Source organism: Vitis riparia, chromosome 3 (genome assembly GCF_004353265.1).
Source record: "Vitis riparia cultivar Riparia Gloire de Montpellier isolate 1030 chromosome 3, EGFV_Vit.rip_1.0, whole genome shotgun sequence".
Lineage (NCBI taxonomy): Eukaryota > Viridiplantae > Streptophyta > Magnoliopsida > Vitales > Vitaceae > Vitis > Vitis riparia.
This window is the reverse complement of record NC_048433.1, coordinates 4,711,612-4,733,044: the sequence shown is the minus strand read 5'-3', so window position 1 is coordinate 4,733,044 and position 21,433 is coordinate 4,711,612. Positions and strand designations below refer to the sequence as shown.

Below are 21,433 nucleotides of genomic sequence, written 5' to 3'. Positions count from 1 at the left end.
TGGAAGATATTACCACCCCAAAACGTGGATGAAACACTCATAGATGGACACTTGCAATAATGCTTCACCAAAGGAAAAAGAAAAAAAAAAAGAAAAAAGAAAAAAAAAAGAGGGGTCATGATCAAATGTCCACAAGATTCAATGAATGAGCAAATGTCTATCATTTGATGGAAGTGCAAACAAAATAGGGTTGAATCCAAAGAACAAAAACAAGATACCAAATATTATGGGCATTAGGAGAGGAGGCCAAACAAGTCCTTATCACACCTCTCCCACCCCCAAATGGCATCTTTCACGTGATGACAAGCCTCATGTTCATGGCATTTATGTCACTTCCCTCCTCCTCCTCCTACGGCTATCTTTCTTTCTTTTTTTTTTTTTTTTTTTCTTTTTTTTAAATATATATATATTTTTATTTAATATTTTCTCCACCTGCCCATAACTTGGAATCTTTTGAATTATGTGGGTTACACTAAACACTATTATTTTTTTTTTCCCCTTTTTTCCCCCTTTCTTTTAGGGGTGTTTTTGGTCATTTCCTTTTTTTTTTTTTTTCACACATGTTGTTGAGTGACATTATTGCAAGACTTCCACTCACTTGATTTCATCATTTTTTTTCTTACCCTTTTTCATGTTACCCTTCACGTTTCAACCCTTTTGATTAAGGGCAATTTCCTCTTCTTTTTTTTTTTTTCTTTTTTTTTTTAATAAAATATTTTGTGGAATATTCTTGACAAACGTGGCTTCTCATGCCATGGGGAATGTTGGACTGGTGATGAGTGTGTTATGAGCACTATTTTTATTTCGTGCGCAATCAAATCATGGGTTGGACCATGAGATATGTTGAGATGAGATGAGCTGTTTTCCATTTTCCCTTTTTCAATTATGAGTTTTTAATCCTTTCCACATTATACCACTCCATTCTATTTTTGTTTAATTACCATGTACAAGGAATATGTTTTCTACCATTTTTTTTAATTATAATTTTATTTTTTAAAAATATGTTTAATTAAAAAATGTGAAAATTATTTTTTTAAAATTGATATTAATATAATTTTGTTTGATTTTGATTTTATGATTTCTGGTATTAGATGAAAGGTTTTTCGATATTATATAAATATAAATTCTTTTTAATCATGCAAACATATTTTAAAATCATGACAACTGAATCATCAATCTCATTAATACAAAAATAATAATAATAATAATAAAATGAATTTAAAAAATATGATTTTCTTTTTTTTTTTACCCTCTGAACATGTTTTCAAAATCAGATTTTTGATTTCTTTAAAGGAAAAGAAAAGAAAAAGTCTAGACCAACATGTCTAAACTTTTTTAGATACTTACGAAGACTATAACAACATTTGGTAGAATTTATGATACCAAGTGGGTAGGTACCGGAGAATTATTTTGTACCATTGGATGTGCTAAATAAGATCTTGACCATTCATTTTAATATATTTTATTTAAATTTTTATTATAATTTGTATACGTGTTAATATCCCACCCAAAAGTTGTTGTTCAGTATCGTAATTTGACCCAAAAATTTAACATAGTCATAAATTTTATTTATGTTTTATTTATTTATATTTTAATTTCATTATTTTGATATGTTTTTTTTAATATTTAGATAATAAAGTTTTAATAAGTAATTTTTATATAATTAAATTTAATAAGATTAATTTGAATGAAAGAAGAAATGTGAGGTGGAAAGAGATTCCGGCGGTGGTATCTGCAAATGGAGCGACAAGAAACGATGGGGTTGTGCGGCGAACGGCGAAAAATGGGAATCGGTTCGCCGCATAACATACGGCGGTGCTTTTTACAAAAATTTCCCCGAATATTGGTGGGACCCACGGCCTAAGATTCTCGCTTTGACATTTTCTACGGCCAGCTCCCTTTTATTTTATTAATCGTCACGTTTCCCACCCCCGTTCTCTACCTGAAAAAGCGTGTCCTCTGCAACTGCTCCATCTTCCCCATCTTTTCTCTTTTTATTCCGAAACTACCCTTGTCATGTTCTTGGAATTACAATAATAGCCTTATTTAATACGATCATATCATATGGCTAGAAATGGAAGTATTTATTGGTCCTAAAGAGTTCCTCAGTCGTGAATGGCAGCAGGCACTTCTTTCATCTAGTTTCCAAGAGTGTACAAGGCAAGGACAACCAAATCTTCTTGGGTGGGAGCAACATTGCGTAAGGTTTGACTGTTAGGTATTGTGAGTTGCCTCCACGAGTTCATGATGTGATGCAAGAGCGTGATACATTACCATATAGCTTAGTCAATTTTGACCATGCTTCATGGCTATTGATTGCAATCAATTCACTAAATTTGAAAAGAAGGTACACATTTTATTTGATCAAATGTATTTACTCAATTGGGGTTTTATATTATTAGTATTTATAATTTTTTTTTTATTTTACGTCTTTGACTTAACATAGAGGTGTCCAATGGATTGAGCCGTTCATTTTGACTTATGGTTGAGTAGACTATATCGGGCATAAGGAGACGACTCGTCCTATCTATCATCGTGTTTTATTTTTTATTTTTTCCTTTTTATTACATGTCAAATGCAATTCTCACTTTTTTCTCTCACTTTATTTGTTTATGTAATTTGTTGAAATATTGAATAAAAAATTATTTTTTTTATATCATTTCCTTCTATATTCTATTATTTTAAATTTATTGTTATTTTGATAGTAAAAGCCAAATTCAAATATGATTTTTTTTTTTACTATTTTTAAAAACAAAAAATTAACATTTCTATAATTTTACGATTACAAACTTGATAAATATAAATATAAAAAAAAGTATAATTATTATAAATATTTAAAGTAACAAAAAAGAAATTTCATTTAATTATGAAAAAATTAAAATAAAATGACTTTAAAAATTAAATTAAAAATTTTAATAAATTGAGTGGGCCATGACCACTAGCACGACACGATTGGCATAAAATGACATGATATGATTGACTTGTCAGCTTATTGGTCATGTTGAATCACTTATTTGGTATGTATGGGTTAGCTTGACCCAACACGATTTTTAAGTGGGTCGTACGGACCAACATGTCGACCCCGTACATGGCTTATTGGACACCTTTAGCACATCTATATATTCCTTTATTGATCACCTTAAAGATTTTATTAAGACTTTAGTAATTCAAATTGTTGACCTTTAAATTGTTAAAAAAATTTCTTTCAAGAATAGCCTTAAAAGATTGAGAGATCGACTCTTAGGGTTATAGGGATAACTAATCTCTTGGCCTCATATTCAACATTTTAAACTTGTATATTTATACCAAAAACCTAAGATATTGATTTGAAAACAATCCTAACATCAATTTTACAAAAATGCTCCCCCAAAAATTGCGAAGAATAACTTAAAATTTTTTTAAGCAAAGAGTTAAGTATTTGAACACCCAAAGGAAGTTTCAAACACTAAGGTTATGTTATGTTTGATTTTTGGAAAATTTGAGAGAAAATGTAAGGGAAAGAAAATACAAAGGAAAAATAAAAGAAAATAAAAAGTAAAAGAAAATAAAAATTAAAACTCAATAAATTATTTTTATTTGCTACTAAATATCCATTTTATTTATTTTAAATCATCAATATAAAGATTAAGTAATTTTAAAATACTTAAATTTTTAACTAATTTTAATTATATTTTATTTTCTTTAATATTTATTATAATACAACCAAATATAAGAAAACCATTTTCCTTAATATTTTTCCTTTTTCCTTATTCTTTTTTGGGACCAAACATAACCTAAAAAAAATATTTGAATGTTCTCTAAGGCAATATTTAAACCGCCAATAGGATGTTTAAAGCTCACTCGAGAAGTTCACACGTGCTTCCTAATTTTTGGCTTTGAATTGTTTTTTGTATTTTTCTTCAAAGTGAACACATGATTATGCATATCAATCATTCCTTAAACCTTAACAACTCCAATTACACATCTTAAGAAATATTGACTCTAAAGTAGATTGAAGTTAAAATAGTAAAAAAACAAAAAAAAAAGTTTATTTTATCATATTTATCTCATGTTGTTATCTTAACTTTTAAGTTGACTTTCATTTTCCAGTAAAACACTTTTTTTTGTAATAAAATAATCTATAGACATAAAAGGTTTTTACTTTTTGGACTTAAGAATTAAAGCAAGCACGCGAAATTATAAGATGTTAAAAATAATAATTTTGTTAAATGTTTACATAAATTTTATTATATTAAATAATATATGATGTGTCTAGTGTTTTTCCAAGAAAAAAGTAAAAGAGAATTTGATTTTGTATGATATATATATATATATAAGAAAATCATATTTCAATTTGTATGCAAACTGGACTAAATTCGGGCCCAACCTCAATAGTTGGGCCATCCTTCAAACCATTCTTAGATGCCTAAGAGCCCAAGTGGAGATGAAAGGGGCTATCCTCCAACCATTCTATAGATTCTTTATAGGCATCAAAGAACTCCATAGATAAGAAATGTGATGCTTACTAGTGCAAAATGCACTTCCGTCTTGCACTAAGATAACGCTAAACTTTTTTGTGCCCATCCACCTATCCTCATCCCATCATCCACCATCCTGGTTAGCTTAATAGGTAGGCTCTTCAGCCCATGAATGGGAAGGTGCGAAGTTTGAGTCCCAGGTTTACATAAGACTAGGACCTTGAGGGAGAGATCTAGTGCATTTCTATGTTACCAACACACAATGTGTTACCTGACCTATTCCTCAAAGGGTTATTTGATTAAAAGGGATGAAATGATTCCCAATTTGTAAATTAACCTCTCCGACTTTTGAACTTGAAAAATACCCATTTTTGACAAAAATGACCCCATTTTTTCCTTGTAAAATAATTTTCTCTATTCAAACTTACATGTAAATAATCAAAATGTTGAAAGACATTTATGTCAAAAACTGGTTATTTTTCAAGTTCAAAAATGGTAGAGGTTAGATTTACAAATTCGGGATCTTTTCATTCTTTTTAATTAATTTCCTCGAACTACTAACTAAACAAGTAATATGATACAAATTGACCAAGATATGCATGCCTATGCACACATACACAAAGGTGCAACATGTATAGTTAGGGTGTATTTGGTGTGTGGGAATAGAAATAGAAATAAGATGTGAACGAGGGTGAATCATCAAAATCCTAGTAAGTGAGATTTGGTTTCCACAACAATGAATTTTTTACTACTATTCTCATTCTAAAAAAAAGTCTAAACACATTAATGAATACGAGGAATTGGTTTCTCATTCTCTATTCCAACATTCCAAACATGGCCTAGAAGGAAACAAGTCAATATAGAGAAACAAAAGATAAAAGGCATTTGTATTCTCACATATTGTAAACATGAAAACTAGTTTTGTTCAAAGAAATACCTCTTCAACATTTAGTTGCCAAACATGCTTTGACAAGACTTTGTTCATTTCAAACATGTTGATAGAATCATGTGAAACAGCTCCTGCAATGATTCATCACAGATTATATTTCTATTGTTCTTTGGATCTTGTAAGCTGTTCTCCTGGATATATGTCCAAAATTTCTTTACAACCTAAAACCAAGAATGAGGAAAATGAATATTAAATCATGGTGGTTCCAGAGACTTCATTCTAAGCAGCACAAGCCAGCATGAAATGGAATGCAATTATCTCTGTAAGTCGAAGAGCATACCTGAGGCCCGGTCAATTCAGCAGCTCCAACAATTTTTTGAAGTTGGGGAGAAAGGCTGCATAACTTGTTATATCCACCTCTTTTCTTGACATCTATTACTACCTAGTCAGACCTACTCAAAAGGATAAAACAATTGTGCTTAGAAATATCAACAACAGCAACATGCAGTCCAGTAATCTCTTTGCAAACACATGTCGGTGTATCCTCATATATACCTAATTGCCTTTCTATCCCCTTCTCACAAAAACATGGACAGACCAGTGTCGTTTAAGCATTTTGGCTATCAGGAAAAAGGACCCAGACTCCCCTTGGGAGATGTAAAATGGTAGTGTCACTGACACTGATAAGGCACAGGGATCATAGAGTTTAATTGCAATGAGTTCCAAAATGATGCCTTGAATAGTTGGATAAGTAGGTTGGGATAGCTGGGGAACTGTTTAGATTGGAACAGACAAGGTTCTTGAAATGCCTAAAAATCTAACATGATTCATGATCCATGGTCAGATGTACTTTTCTTACTAAAAACCTCCAAAGAAAACTTTCCCAAAATCCAAAACAAGCACAAAAACACCAGCAAAATCCACAATCTAGTAGTCCATGAAACTCAAGTCATCAAACCCCGGATACCAAAAACTTAAATCCTTGAATGCCTTTCTTCACCCCTTCAATCCATTTTTTTTCAACCTTCTTTATGTCCTTTTCCCCGCCTCCAATGGTAAAGCGGTTCCCGGGTCCTGCCTTCAACATGAGAAGCCACTCCCCCATCCCGGTGCATGGCCATGTTTTTTTCCCTTTGCCACGTCTCATTGATGAGATAGGCTCTCTTAGTTCTTTTTCCTATTTTTCGGGAAAAAAACAGACCACAAGACCCAACAACAGATTAAAATTTTCGTTTCCTAATTTTCTCCGTTTTCTCATCAACCAAACAGACGATATAGAACGAAAAGAAAGTGCAAGAAAACCTCACTTAATACAATTAAACTGCCTTTATGAGTTTTCTTTCTTTTCCTAACTCCCGAGAACCAAAACAAGATAATGAAACAATAGATCCAAAATTCCATTCCCTTTTCTTTTTGTCCATGTTCTCGGAAACCAAACAGAGAGTGAAAAAAAGAAAATGTGGGTTTGTAACTTTCTTGTTTACTTTTTGAACCAAAAGAACACAACCAAAACACCCAAAATTTCTTTTCGTTTCTTTTCCTTGCCCCCCCAAAACACCCAAGATTATGATAAATGCCTTTGATTCACTGAAAGATGAAGGGCAGAAAGAGACCATATATATATATATATATAGGATAATAAAAATAATTAATAATTATAATTAATTGATTTAAAAAATGAAAAGATTTAAAAGGAAATATATATATTTTTTGTAAAAAATGTAATTGATAAAGTCTTTATGGCACTTTTAAAGAATATTAAAAATATGATTAACCAATTTCATGGTAAAAATAATTTTTTTTCAAAGATATTTTCAGTTTAAACAGAATCTAAGGAAATTTTGGAAGAGAAAAAAAAGAAGAAATATTTAGAGTGCATGTAGTTGCGATTTTAGGAAATGGTTATACTATTTTTAGAATTTAAAATTTTTTATCTTTTAAGTGATAAAAATATTAAAAACTTTTTTTTAAATAGTTATCAAACGCAACTTAGTGTTTCTCTAAAAAATATTATAAGTGATTTTTCAACATGAAAGTTATTTATCAGATTTTTTAAATTTTATAAATTTTTTTTTTCAAAAACACATTTTAGGTTAAAAAAACTTCCTAAAATATAAGCATTTAAAGAAAACAACAATGATAGCTTACTCTTCTTATTACAAAGAAACTCATTGGATATTTCCTCTCGTCTTGTTTTGATTTTTAATTACAATAAACATAAAATATTATAATTTTTATAACTTATTTTTTGAGAATAACTTTTTTATTATTTTATGTGTTAAAAATGGAAAAAGAATTTAAATTAAATTATTATATATATATATATATATATAGAGTGAAAAAAATTCAATAGATCATGTTTGCTTCTTTTTGAGAAATAATTGAGATGAATAAGTTTTTTTATCATAAAATTATATATAAAATTGGCGTAGGTAGGACAAAGCAATTTCCAAACCTACTTCAAAATTAATTTTTTTTTTAAACCATCTCAAAACTCGTCCCATTAAAGGTAGGACAAGACAAATATATATAAAAAAAAACTTGTCCCATTACCACTACTAGTCATTGTTATTATCAGAAATTGGTCTCTTCATCATATGAATGTACAAAATGTTTTTCTTCATGGTGCTCTTGATAAAGAAATATTCGAGCTTTTGTCTTCTAGTTATGATTGATAATGGGATAGCATAGAATGTCAACTAAACAAGTTATTATATAGATTAAAACAAAGAAAAAATGTGTTTTTATACACACATTTAAAAATAATCACAAAATGGAACCCTAAAAATGGTGATTCAAGTTTCATGTATTCTCAAGTCAAAAGTAGTATTTGGTTAGTCAAAGGTAATATCTTAAATTAAAAAGTGCATAAAATCCTAATTATTTTTAGATAAATATATTAAAATCTAATTGTCCAAATTTGGGTTCTTATATTGTAATTTTTTTTTCCCAAAGGTATGTATGAAAACACGCTTTTTCTAAAACAACCATCTCATAATTGGTTGTTCAAGTTTCCTATAGAAATTCAAAATACTAAATTTTTCATTCATTATTGTTCTTATCTATGTTGATGATATAGTGATTTACGAGAAATGATTATCTACAATTAGAACTCTTAAGAAATTTCTTCACTGTAAATTTTAGACCAAAGATCTTGAAAAAATGAATTACTTCTAAGGAATTGAGATTGCACATTTTAAGCACAACGAAAATAAATGTTTAGACATCATCGATGATACAAAGTTAGTTGGTGTCATTCATTCATATGTAGCAGAATCTAAAGCTTACATTGACAAATGGTGATCTCCTTAGTAATGCATACAAATATAGAAAGCTTATAGGACGTCTTATTTACCTCACTATCATAAGATCATATTTATCTTATTCAACACATGTCCTTAGTTCATGCAAGCGCCATGAAAAGTCACAAGTTGATGTAGTTTTTTGGGTTATGTAATATTTGAAAGTTTTTCTTGGTCAAGGTTTTATAACTCAACAACTTAGAGTTGATTGGATATTGTAATGCAAATTGGGCTATGTTTTTCTTGGGAGTTCCCTTATTTATTGGAAAACCAAGAAATAAACCACTATTTCTCGTCCATCAATGCAAGCAAAGTATAGAACTATGACCTCCATTACTTGTGAGTTTACTTGGTTGAGTTACCTCCTCCAGAATCTATAAGCTATCAACTTCAGGGCAATGAAAATGGATTATGATAATCAGGCAACCATGCACATAGCAATTGATTTAGCCTTTCATGAGAGGAAAAAACCTATTAAGTTAGATTATTATCTAGTTAAAGAGAAAATTCAATCATTACATGTGCATACTCTCTCATGCCTTACCCTCTTCAAGTTACATAAATATTTGTCAAACTTTTGTGAAATATGCTCTTCCCTTCTCATGTATAGATATTCATAATCCAATTTGAGGGTGAGTATTAAAATACAAATAAAGAGAAAAAGAAAATTGAGTTTAGCCATATGAACATGTCCTATAAGCTTTTATTCTATGTTAAGAGGTTGCTCCAAATTTTGTAGCAATTAAGTCTAATTTGTTTAGATATATGTTGGTGGTATTAATGAATGATTTCCCCTAATTTGCCTTTATTGATGATTATACCTTGTATATTAATATGAGTCAATTGACATAGTTCCTCACTAGTGAATTTTCTTTTTTCTCCCTTCCATGGATATGGGCACAATTCTAAACCATGTTAAATCTTTTTGTTTTTGTTTTTTTTCATCTTTTTCCTTTTATCTTTCTCTTTTGTCTTTTTTGTTTGTTTTGTTTGTTTACATGAAACGACAATGTCAACATATGATCACTGAAGAGAATACTTTATCACTTACTTATCTCCTCGTCATTTGTTAATTAAAATAATTTTTCAACCACCCCATTTTGAAAATATTTTAAAAAAATTATTGTATTGGTCAAAATTCCATCTCTAATATTTCATCAAATAGTGCAACTATGCTAAAGGGTTAATGTCTTTGATTTGATGACTTAAGCTTTGTTTAAAATTGCTTCTTCAACATTAAAAACTAATGAAATATTAAACCCAATTTTTAAAGTTTTTAAATAGATCTCTCAAATATGGTCTTCCTAATTTATCTACAAATTTTTTTATTCTTTTGAATTCTTATAAATATTAAATTTATTCTTAATTTCTTACTTTTAGGTGTTAGGATTTTAGTTACATCAACCTAAGATAATCATCCTAGAGGGAGTGAATAAGGTGATGATCATTTTTTGTAAATTTAAGTTATATGAATGCAAGTGACAATTATGTGCAATTAAATAATAAATATAATAGAAAACTAATTGCATGTAAAATAAGGAGAGTAAGAAGGACAAAATGCAAACTTAAGTTTTTTTTTATAATGATTCGATGCAATCTAGCTTACATTTGCTTTCCTCAAGTTCCTGATCAAGTAAATGTTTCATTAATCCAAGACTTTCAACACAAGCCTCCCAACATTACAATTGTATTAACTAGATCCAATGAGTACTTCCAATTTTTTTAAGAGATGTCTACTCTTGGACTCCTTAAATGATACTTTATACTATATCAAGTGATACCTCACACTTAAGCCCACTTGACAAAAGCTATAAGAAATGATTGAGTGTTACTCACAAAATCCTAGTACAAAACTTAAGTTCAAATCATATAGAGAAAAAATATGATTAAGGTGCAATAAAAGGATATGGAAGTTTTGAATCAAAGTGTACTAAAAAACACTCTCCCAAAGCTCAAATATATTCTATAAAGATTTTGGAATGTCAAGTTTACAAAATAATGAAATTTAAAGTCTTTTTATATGAGTTGGAAGCTCAAACTAACTTTGAAGCACGGTTTGAGGTTGATTGATCGAGCATCAACTTGATCGTTTCACTAGTTATTGGGCATTAATTGTATTGACAAGTGATTGTTAGGGTCTAGGTCCTTGACCAATTGAGCAATTGGTTGGATAAATTCTCCATCGAACCTTGACTAAGTGACCTAAAAGCTCAACCGATAGCAACATAGATATTGGAAGAAAGAGAGAGAGAGAGAGTGTGTGTGTCCGCAAATGTACCTTAATTGGTCAAGCCTAACCGACTCAATTAGGTCTTGACCTCCTCGATTGGTTGTATTGTGAAGTGCTTAAAAAACATGATTTGAGATCTAAAACCCCTAACAACTTGTGTAACCTCTTTTAAAACCTTTAGAACGAGTTTTAGAAAAAAATTGACATAAATTTTTAATTAAAAACATGATATCATCTAAATATAGAAGATTTTAAAGCAATTTAACTCATGGATGATTTTCATTCCATGAATAAAAATAAGATGTATGATCTTAGTGCACTAACAACCTTATAAAGAAGTTTTTCTCTTTGAGGTTTTCTTTTTTTTCTTAAATTTTTCTTTGACATAATTTCTCTATGATTTGCTACTTTGAAAATCTTCTTAGCTAAATATACTCAAGATATAATACTAGTTTCAAAACCTTATTTTATCATAATCAAAACCAAAATTAACCAAACCTCGATTTGACACTAGTAAATACATTAATTTTCAAAATATAATTCTCAAACATTATCCTCTCCACTTATTTTAGTGTAAAAACTCAAAGTTAAAAGGTAACTCAAGTAGACTCTTATATGGATTTAATAAATTATTTAATATTGAAGTCTTTAAAAATATTAAATAGTTCTATGTCTTCTTGCTAAAATTGACAACTTTCTTCTTAAGGAAGTGGTTAGAAAATAGAAAACCAAACCACTTTAATTGATCATAACAAGCATTCATTTTCATTAGGTCAACACCTAGCTTAAATAGCATGTACCCACGATGACTTATCCCTTTCTTCCACATACAATTCCCAAAAACACCCTTAATAACATCCTAAATATTCGAGGCATGAGGAACCCATGTATGGGCATTTTTGTCCATGTAAAAAGTTTCCTCATCCATGGTCAAGTCCAAGAATATTCTATTTCAATCATTTTCTTATCCTAATTTGAGTAATTTCCAATTAAATGATGAAAATTCCAATATTTTCTAGAAAGGGAGTGATGTCACCTTTTCATACACATAACACAAACTTATCATAACTTAAAGGATGTCCCTACATTTAATTTTTCAAATCCAAACCAAACTTAAAGGAGTGGATGAATTGGCCTACTCATGTGATGTTGAAACTTGAAACTAAAAAATAAAAAATAAAAAATTGGAAATAATGATTTAATTTAATGAAAGTAAACTCTTCCCATAACCTACATGCCTTTACATCTTATACCAACCACAAAAAGAGGCCACATTTATTTCTTAAATAATAATAATTATAATTATTATTGTCTAGTTGGTGTTTGGACCTCACCTTTTGACAACTTAAAACCATTAACAAAAATAATATTTAAAAAAAAAAAAAAGGAAAAATGGTTGGTGGCGGAACAAAAGTCAAGTGCAACAACCAACCAATGAAGTTAAAAGTCCAACATGAATGAAATGAAAAAAAATTGGAGATGAAGTCAAGGAGAGGTTGAGTGAATAAATGAGGGAGTTTGTAGGAAATGTTCCTTAAATGGAAATTATTAGTAAGGTAGGGTATAGGAAGACCAAAGACCAAAATGATTGAAGGTGTCTAAGTTTGTAAATAATATTTTTTCAATGGAAAACTTTTAGATGGTATAAAATTATGTATGAAGAGGGATAGGATAACCACTTAACCAACCATCAAGGTCTATTTGAATTGACTTCAAAAAAGTTATTTTTTTTTAAAACCTTAACTACCCTTTTTATGTCTTATTTGATTAATTTTATTTAAATAATTTATTAAATTATTTTTTTTAAAAAATAAAAGTTAAATAAAATGTTTAAAAAGATTTTATAATATTAATATTACCCTTTAAAAATTATAATTTTGATTTCTGCTTCACCTTTAAAATTTATGTGATGTTTGTTTTTTCTACTTAATTTTAAATAGAATTTAAAACTAAATAATATTTTTATATTGTTAGGTATTAGGATTTTATTTTTATAGGGTTTTATTTATATTAATCATTAAAAAATAAAGAAAAATTATTATATTATTTTTTTCATTTAGAAAAAAATCAAATATTTTGATTTTTTTTTATTTAGCTAAAAATTTATAATAAATCATAAAAAATTATAAAAACAAACCATCTAAAATTTGAAGTAAATTACATATAAAAAATAAAATTACTTTTAATAAAAAACTGAAAAAACAAACACGCTCTAACTCTCTTGTTCAATTTGTCAATAAAAAGCTTAAAAACTTATATATTTTAATTTCTTTATTATTTGTATAAAAAGAGACAATAAGAAAAATAATTTAAAGAATAATATAGAAAAATTTTATTTCCTTTAATTTTTCTTATAATATTTATTTATTTTTAATAAAATCTCATAAATATATACTTTTAGGGTTATTTAGTCCTTCTCTTATTTATTTATTTTTTGTGAATTATAGATAAATATAAAAATTACTAAATGGATTAATTTAATAATTTTTTATTATTAATAGTAACTCTATTTTCCCAAAAAAAAAAAAATTAAAACTAAAATATATAGTTAGTAGAAGATGATTTTTATAAAACATATTTAACCAGGGGAGGACAGTTTGGTCATTCTAGAGAATACCCAAGGGTACACTCGTAATTCTAGCCCAATTTAAAAACATTTCACTGATTCAGAGAAGATAATAATAACAATAATTGGTAGTAAAATAAGTAAATAAATAAAAAAGTAAGGTCGGCCACCGGAAACAAAAATATCTCATCTTCACGGTCACCAGCCCCCCAAGTTCTGGAGAGAGAAAGAAGAGAGAGAAGGAGCAGAAAAAAAAAGCAGAGCCTTTTCACGAGCTCCCTCACCGCCTCTGCAACCACAAAAAATAAAATAAAACCCTAGAAATCCAAATCTGCTGAACACCGCTCTCTCTCTTTCTCTCTGTGTGAGGTGGGTGAAGTCTTCACGGGCTCGGCCACATCTTCGGTCCCTATCTCCACCCAATCGCAACCAATCGACTGGTCCCCGTTCCGCCACGTCGCGTAACTTACTGCTTCGATCTGGTTTACGGTTTGTATAATATGAGCAGGGCCTCGTCGGAGTAGGGTTCGGGAGAGTGCGGGTTTGTCGGAGATGGATCGGTCGGCGATCACGGTGGGGCCGGCGATGGACGTGCCGATCATGCACGACAGTGATCGGTACGAGCTCGTGCGGGACATCGGGTCGGGGAATTTTGGAGTGGCCAGGCTGATGAGGGATAAGCAGACTGGTGAGCTAGTTGCGGTAAAGTATATCGAGAGAGGTGAGAAGGTTAGTGTCTAATCTTTGTGTTTGTTGTTGGAAATTTGGAAAATTTGATTTTCTTTCTTTTGGAATATTTAAGGGTCTTGTTTGTTTTCGTGTATGTTTTGTTTGGTTCGGAGTGTCTTTCCAGGGTTTCTCGGGAAGCAATTATTGTCTGTGGAAAATTAGCTTTCTAGCCACTTGATGTCATGATGAATCTATAGAAAAATGGATTGGGAACTTCTCGCATTCTTTAATTGCAAGTACTTTCATTTTTGTTATATTGAAGGGTAGATGGTATTGGTGCTTTGTCTTTTTGCCGAGATTTCAAAGAAAAGAAGAAAATTACTTAGTTTTTGCATGTTTTAGTGCGTGTGAATATATAGAATTAGTAATGGAATTGGAACAATGATTGCCTTTTTTCATTCCCCACAATTTAAACGAACAGAAAAGGAAACCTGGAATATCATAACGGCTACCTCATCCTTTATTGGAAGGATCATCAATTTCATTTTTATTATGAGATGTTTAATTGTAGGCATGATATTGGAATTAGTTAAGGTTAAGGCTTTGTTTGAATGCTTAGATTTTAACTGAAAATAAAAGAGAAGAACGAGCTTGTGATAGCTGACAGTTAACCAACCCACCATGTGAGATTATAAGTTCATTTCTTTTCCCTTTTTTTTTTTTTTTTTTGATAAGTAAGGATATGCATTAAAAAGGCAAAACGCCGCAAAGCATACAGGAAGTATACAAGGCAACTTATGCCTCAAAAAAACAAAGACAAAGAATCACCTCCCTCTAAGTGGAAGCTATCCACTCTAAGAAGCCTATAAGGGAGAACGCCTCCTCTCCTGCATACAATTTGGCCCAACTCCACAAATTACAAACAAAAAAATTCTTTAACTTTTGAACATTCAATATCCCCCCCTAAAAGCTAATCTATTCCTCTCCTTCCACACCGTCCAAAAAATACACAACGGAATGACATCCCATATCTTTTTCCTTTTCTTTCCCACAAACGGTCCCCTCCAACTAGGTAAAACCTCCTTTACAGTTTCTGGAAAAACCCATTTCACATCAACTAAACCAAAAACAATATCCCATAAGGCTCTAACCACTGTACAATGAATAAGGATATGATTTACACTTTCTTCCTCACAGCCACACAAGAAGCAACGGTTTGGCAGTTGAAATCCTCTTCTTTGAAGACTATCCAAAGTTAGCACCTTCCCCCATGTCGCCTCCCAGGCCAAAAAAGCAACCTTAGTTGGCACCCTTGCCACCCAAATACTTCTTGAAGGAAAACCTATATCATCAGACTTCGCCAACAAACTATAAGCTTCCTTTACCCTGAACTGATCGCTCTTTCCTTTCCTCCACAGAACTGAGTCTTCCTCCAAGGAGGGTTTGAAACCCCTCAAAATGTGGAGAAAGTCCCCAACCAACTTTGGATAATCAAAATGAGCCTGAAGAGGTTCTCCAGTTGTCCTTTCCCAGCCTTTCCAATTAACGGTGTGCATAGATTTAAAAGGTGGAAGGCACAACACAATATGGATGCCTGAGCAAGGTGAAATGCAACCTGGGATGCATATTAGTTTTTTAAATATGATCCAAAATCCAAATAACAAAAAGTTTAAGATTTCAAACATTTAAAATAAACATTCAACAAAAAATTAGTGAAATTATATAATTCAATTACGGTTAGAAATTTTCAAAATAAGTGTGTTAAAAAAGGAAAAATAAAATAGGTACCCTCTCCAACAAGGTGCTATAACTAAGGAGTGATCGTGCCTTGGGCCTAGGCACACTTTAAGTGCACCTTTAAAAACTATGACAGTGTGGTCTTGTTTTGTCTTTTTTTCTTTGGGTGCAGAGATAATTCCTTCTTTGGGTGGAGATTTCTCCTCATTTAAAAACGAATGAATGAGATGAAAATCTTGGGATGTTTGTAGGATCTAGAAACATGCATGTGTTTTTTATCTTGTAATGACTTAAATCTTGTCAAGACTTCATTGTTGATTATTTTAAAGAACAAATAGCTGGGAAGTCTGGCAAATCAAAACTTGAGTATTAGCTAAGGTTTCTCATTTATGATCACTGCCAATGTATATATAGGTTTTCTTTTTGATAGGCATGGGCAATGTATATGGTTAATACTAGGCTGTTGGCTGAGTTGTTTTCAATATGGCCCAATTTGTATAGAGCTAAACATTGTACAGTTCATGAGTTTTTCAATAAGGTTGCTGGATGTTACAATTGAAAATTGGAACCCACTAGCCAATGGCTCTTATTTAGGACCTTCTGCAGCAAGATCACTCTAGAATAATTAGTTCTAACCAACCAAATTGATTATCAATTTTTATTGGAAGTAAATGAAGTTATTCAACTGTTGTGATTTGGAAAATTGGATTTATCATACAGGATCCCATCCATTTTTTTTTAATAAACATGATAGCCTAAAATTTTTGCTTCTGCTAACATGGGGGTAAAATTTTGAGAATCTGACAAACTATGTACTCATGCTGTAGTTCTGGACTTGATTCATTCACTTTGTCCATGTGATGTTAGAACTTAACTACTTATAAGACATGTATAATTGGGGCCTTTTTAGGTGGTGCCTTTTAGTTTGATGTTGTGTTTTACCTTATTTTACATTTGTTTAACAGATAGATGAAAATGTACAAAGGGAAATCATTAACCACAGATCACTGAGGCATCCCAACATCGTCAGATTCAAAGAGGTCTGGTCGAAATGAATTTTTCCCAACCACATTTTCTATCCAGTGAATGATGCTCAGTTCAATAATTTTATGTTGTTTAATCATACTCTAGGTTATATTGACACCAACCCACCTTGCTATTGTGATGGAATATGCCTCTGGAGGAGAGCTCTTTGAGCGGATATGCAATGCCGGCCGGTTCAGTGAGGATGAGGTTCTTATGCAACTTGCTCATTTGGTTTTCTGTTACTCTCCTCGCACTCGTTTATGGCTTACCTTCTCTAGCTTGTACTGCAGGCACGTTTCTTCTTCCAACAACTTGTATCAGGAGTCAGCTACTGTCATGCGATGGTATTCAAACTTTTAGTTTTCTGCCTTAACCTCTGTTTTATAATTTGCCTGAAAAAAATGAACTAGGCGATTAAGTTGGATTTCATGTTGTATTTCTTTTTGAAGCAAGTATGCCACCGTGACTTGAAATTGGAGAACACACTGTTAGATGGAAGCCCAGCTCCTCGTTTGAAGATTTGTGACTTTGGGTACTCCAAGGTACTTAGTTGTCTTTATTATTCTTTTTTATTTTTATTTTTATAGGCTTCGTTGTCTTTATTGTACTTGCTCTTATCTTTGTTTGGTATATATGATATCAAATCTTCAGCATTCAGGTTTGAGACTGAAAAGTTAATGAGAAGTATGCTACCGTGTAGTTGTTTGAATGCTATATATATATATATATATTAGGGGCTTTCACATCCTATGAGCAGTGATCTGAGTGAATTTGCATGTTTAGTGTTCATGGTTTTAGTTGTTTGTAATAAAACAATTGTTTTGATGTTCATCTGTTGCTGCCCCTGCCTCTTCATGCTATTTTTTATTTTGATATCTCTATATTTAACTTTGGCTGTTTTTCTCAGTCCTCAGTGCTGCATTCACAACCAAAATCAACTGTTGGAACCCCTGCATACATTGCTCCTGAAGTCTTACTTAAGAAAGAATATGACGGGAAGGTAAATTAATGTCCTAATTACCTGAGTTAAATTTATATGGTGTACAGATTCTGTGGAAATGACAGTTTTAGCATATAAGGTAGTCCTATTTTGTCAATCTGAAGGAACAAGAGCTTTATGTCACAGATTTAGTCTTTTCCTAAGCTCGTGCGACACTTAGACAAGTCAAGACATTTGATCTTGTTAAGGCAACCTTACTTCCGATGCTTAACTTACTAGGCTAAGATGCTTACGACTTGGAAGCTTTAGAAGGCGTAGTAGGAAACACTTAAAAAATGAAAACTTTTATTTCTCTCAAAGGATGCTTACAATGCTTTGGAAGCTCACTTGCTTGGTTAGGAAGTGATTTTGGGTGGTGCATTGGCCAAATGAGGTCTTAATCTATTTATAGGCACCTTAGGAAATCTCTAGAACCTTGAAGGGTTCCTTACAAATCAAGAATAATTTAGAAGCTCCTACACTAGTTTATGTACAAGATGCCTTTGGAAGGCTCTAGAACGCCCCACACTATTCCAATGCTCTCCTAGCCAAGTATAGAGATGTGTGAACATCTCTAGCCCTCTCTAGAAGCTTCCATACTCTTCCACTTTGTAGCTAAGTGTAGATGTCTCTAGGGGTCTCTAGAAGCTTCCTACCTTCTATATAAGCCCATGGGGAGGGTCATTTGAAGCATCTTGTGACATTTAGCTCTTATGAAATTTACTAGTTGATGAAAGAAAATTGACTAGTGATTTTTTCTATTCTGTTTCTACTGTTTCACTGATGTTTTAAGCCTATATTATTTGTTTCTTGGTCAAAACCACATATACTTGATGTAAGGTGTTGAAGTTTTAGGACAGCTGTTCTTTCATGTAAACCATTGACATCAAAAGCAGACCGCTGTCTTCATTATGTGACTTGGAAAATGTAGTTTGTATAAGTATTATGGTTATATGAGAACACCAAAATATTTAGACTTACTAATGTTTTGTTGCTCTGATATTTGATCACATTTTCAGATTGCAGATGTATGGTCTTGTGGGGTAACCTTATATGTAATGCTGGTGGGTGCTTACCCATTTGAGGACCCTGAGGAACCTAAGAACTTCCACAGGACAATACAGGTATTTGCGCAGGCATAATTACTGCATATGGCAGCTCAATTGAAAATTTTAAATGATTGTTTGTTTCTTGCAGAGAATTTTGAAAGTCCAGTATTCTATTCCAGATTATGTTCATATATCTCCTGAGTGCCGTCATCTGATCTCAAGGATTTTTGTAGCTGATCCTGCAACGGTTAGTACACTTTTTAATTACAGATCTTTGTTTGCAAGTTCATGGGTATTGGTAACATGTTTAGTGCTTTCATTATTGATATTCATCTGAGCACCCTTGCATTGTTTATTTATTTGTTGGGCTGATTCCTTTTATTTTTCTTCCATCTCTCGTTCTCTCTCTCTCTCTCTCTCTCTCTCTCCCCCTCTTTCTCTCTCTGTTGGTCTCTGTTGGTGTGTGCGTGCACTTGTTAGAATAATTTTTTTTGATTGGTGTGTGCTTGTTAGAATAATAATCGGATTTTGAGTGGAAAGAATGTCATTTCATGGGACTTGGATAAATTAAACTCCACATTTATACATGTATGTTTGCATATCTCCATGTATTTTTAATTATATATGTAGTCAAATGTACAGCAAAGGAGATATCCTGAAAGCCTATTTATAAAAGATTTGAGAGACTGTTTCTGTGTGGCTTGGGATTTCAACAGAAAATCAAAATTGGTAAAAGAGTTGTTGCTCTTTGCATGTACTATAGTTGGACCTTTCTGGTATATTTTGGCAACTAAGTTGAGGAGAGTATGAATACACCTTTTGACTTAATGTGGTAGTATGATAAGTCCTTTCCTTTTTAGTGTTTTGATTATGGAGAATGGAGTTCTTTTTGTATCCTGTCAGGCTTAACAATCAGTATTTTTAAAATTAACTATCATTTATTTGGATTCTTGTTTCTTAATTAACTTGCAAAACGTTGCAACTGTATGTTTATTTGTACTTCTCGTAAGTTTTATGTAAATTATATATTCTTTGTAGTTATTCATTTGTCTTCTCTTCATGATTTTTTCTGGAAAAAGGTGGTGGTTTGGGAAGAAGGTAGAGGGGGCTGGGTTCTTGATTTTGCTGGAGTCTTACTGATAAGATATGTTTAGAAGAAGACTGCAAGGAAAGAAAGGAACCAAAAAAAAAAAACCTATTTTATTCCTGCCTTGTAGATCTTGATGCAATGACTTGTCTGTGTAGCTTTGTTTCCCTGATGTAATTAAGGATATAAGACAGAAAATTTTGAACTCTGACCAAATTTGATTCCCTTGAATATCAAAATCTCAACAGAGGATAACGATTGCTGAGATCAGGAACCATGAGTGGTTTCTAAAGAACCTCCCAGCAGATCTCATGGATGAAACTAAGATGGACAATCAATATGAAGAACCCGAGCAGCCGATGCAGTCAATCGATGAAATTATGCGGATAATAGGGGAAGCTATGATACCTGCAGCTGGAACCCAGTCTCTGAACCAATATCTGACAGGCAGCCTGGACATTGAAGATGACATGGAGGAGGATCTGGAGACGGATCCCGACCTCGATATTGATAGCAGTGGAGAAATAGTGTATGCAATGTGAGGATGAAAGCGTGGCTGCTGGGGGAAGTGAAGAAGAAGACCAACATCTTCACAGAAAGTCAGAGACTTCCCTTCTGGGTCTGGGGTAAATGGGTGTGAATTGGAGGACCAAAAAGGGAGGGCATATGTATGATTCCAAAATCTCTCTTTATCTGGGTCAGTCAGAACTCCAACGTTGCCCACGAATGTTTCTTGTCTTAGTGATGTGGTGTTTTTGCTTTTGTTGTTAGTTGTTACCATTCCTAAGTGGCAGGTGTACTCTTATGTATGTACAATTTGCATTATAGTAATGTAACAGTGTACCTAATATTCCTCTCCACCGACCCTCATACAAATCTCTCATTCTGTTATAAGATTAGATGCTTCTTCTTATCCATATCAATTCTCAATTCTCATTACAGTGAACAAAAAGGGTTACTCCTACTCTCAGATGGTTTTACATTTTATCCAATCTCTTTCATATGATTAAGTGAATTTAGTTAAAACCTCAACAAGATAAATAAAATTAATTCTAAAACCAATGATGTTTGGGCGTGTGCAAAAATATAGTGAATGTAGTGTAAACTACTCTGGGAACAAGCCTCAAGAGGTCGTAAATTTTTAAAAAAATTTGGGAATTGAACCCGACGTGAATCGAACACGCAACCTTCTGATCTGGAGTCAGACGCGCTACCATTGCGCCACGGATCCATCATGTGTGAAACTTGTTAGTTCTAAAATTTTTAATAGAAGGATCACAGAGAACCAACAGGTAATGAAGTACCTCCGAATCAAATTTCCTTAACCGGTCAAACCAAAATGATAGGTAACAGGAGCCTGACCATTGAGTGAGGTGCATCATGCATCCAAGTTCAATAGACCCATTATTCTTATAAATGCACCACTGCACTACTCGCTGATT

The 21,433-nt window shown here is 31.9% G+C and overlaps 1 protein-coding gene and 1 non-coding gene across 4 annotated transcripts; one reads left to right on the top strand and one right to left on the bottom strand.

Annotated features, from left to right (window-relative positions):
• The first annotated feature begins 13,637 nt into the window (after positions 1-13,637).
• LOC117911233 (serine/threonine-protein kinase SAPK10) lies at positions 13,638-20,904 on the top strand. 3 transcript variants are annotated; one of them, XM_034825522.1, is made up of 9 exons: positions 13,638-14,173; positions 16,816-16,890; positions 16,982-17,083; positions 17,167-17,220; positions 17,326-17,418; positions 17,784-17,876; positions 18,875-18,979; positions 19,053-19,151; positions 20,240-20,904. In XM_034825522.1, exons 1-9 carry the CDS (start codon positions 13,997-13,999, stop codon positions 20,531-20,533), a joined length of 1,092 nt encoding a protein of 363 aa, XP_034681413.1. In that variant the 5' UTR covers positions 13,638-13,996; the 3' UTR covers positions 20,534-20,904. The 3 variants fall into 3 exon arrangements, with proteins under 3 accessions (XP_034681413.1, XP_034681414.1, XP_034681415.1); XM_034825524.1 differs by having other exon boundaries at positions 14,079-14,165; XM_034825523.1 differs by lacking the exon at positions 17,784-17,876.
• A 246-nt stretch (positions 20,905-21,150) lies between these two features.
• TRNAW-CCA lies at positions 21,151-21,222 on the bottom strand. Its single transcript has one exon. It is a non-coding gene; the product is annotated as a tRNA-Trp (tRNA).
• Positions 21,223-21,433: the final 211 nt, after the last annotated feature.

Excerpts from the sequence above, each read along its gene's own strand:
- LOC117911233 (XM_034825522.1), top strand. The coding sequence starts at position 13,997 with ATGGATCGGTCGGCGATCACGGTGGGGCCGGCGATGGACGTGCCGATC. Across the intron at positions 16,891-16,981 it reads ACATCGTCAGATTCAAAGAG|GTTATATTGACACCAACCCA; the intron begins GTCTGGTCGAAA and ends ATCATACTCTAG. Across the intron at positions 17,084-17,166 it reads GCCGGTTCAGTGAGGATGAG|GCACGTTTCTTCTTCCAACA; the intron begins GTTCTTATGCAA and ends CTTGTACTGCAG.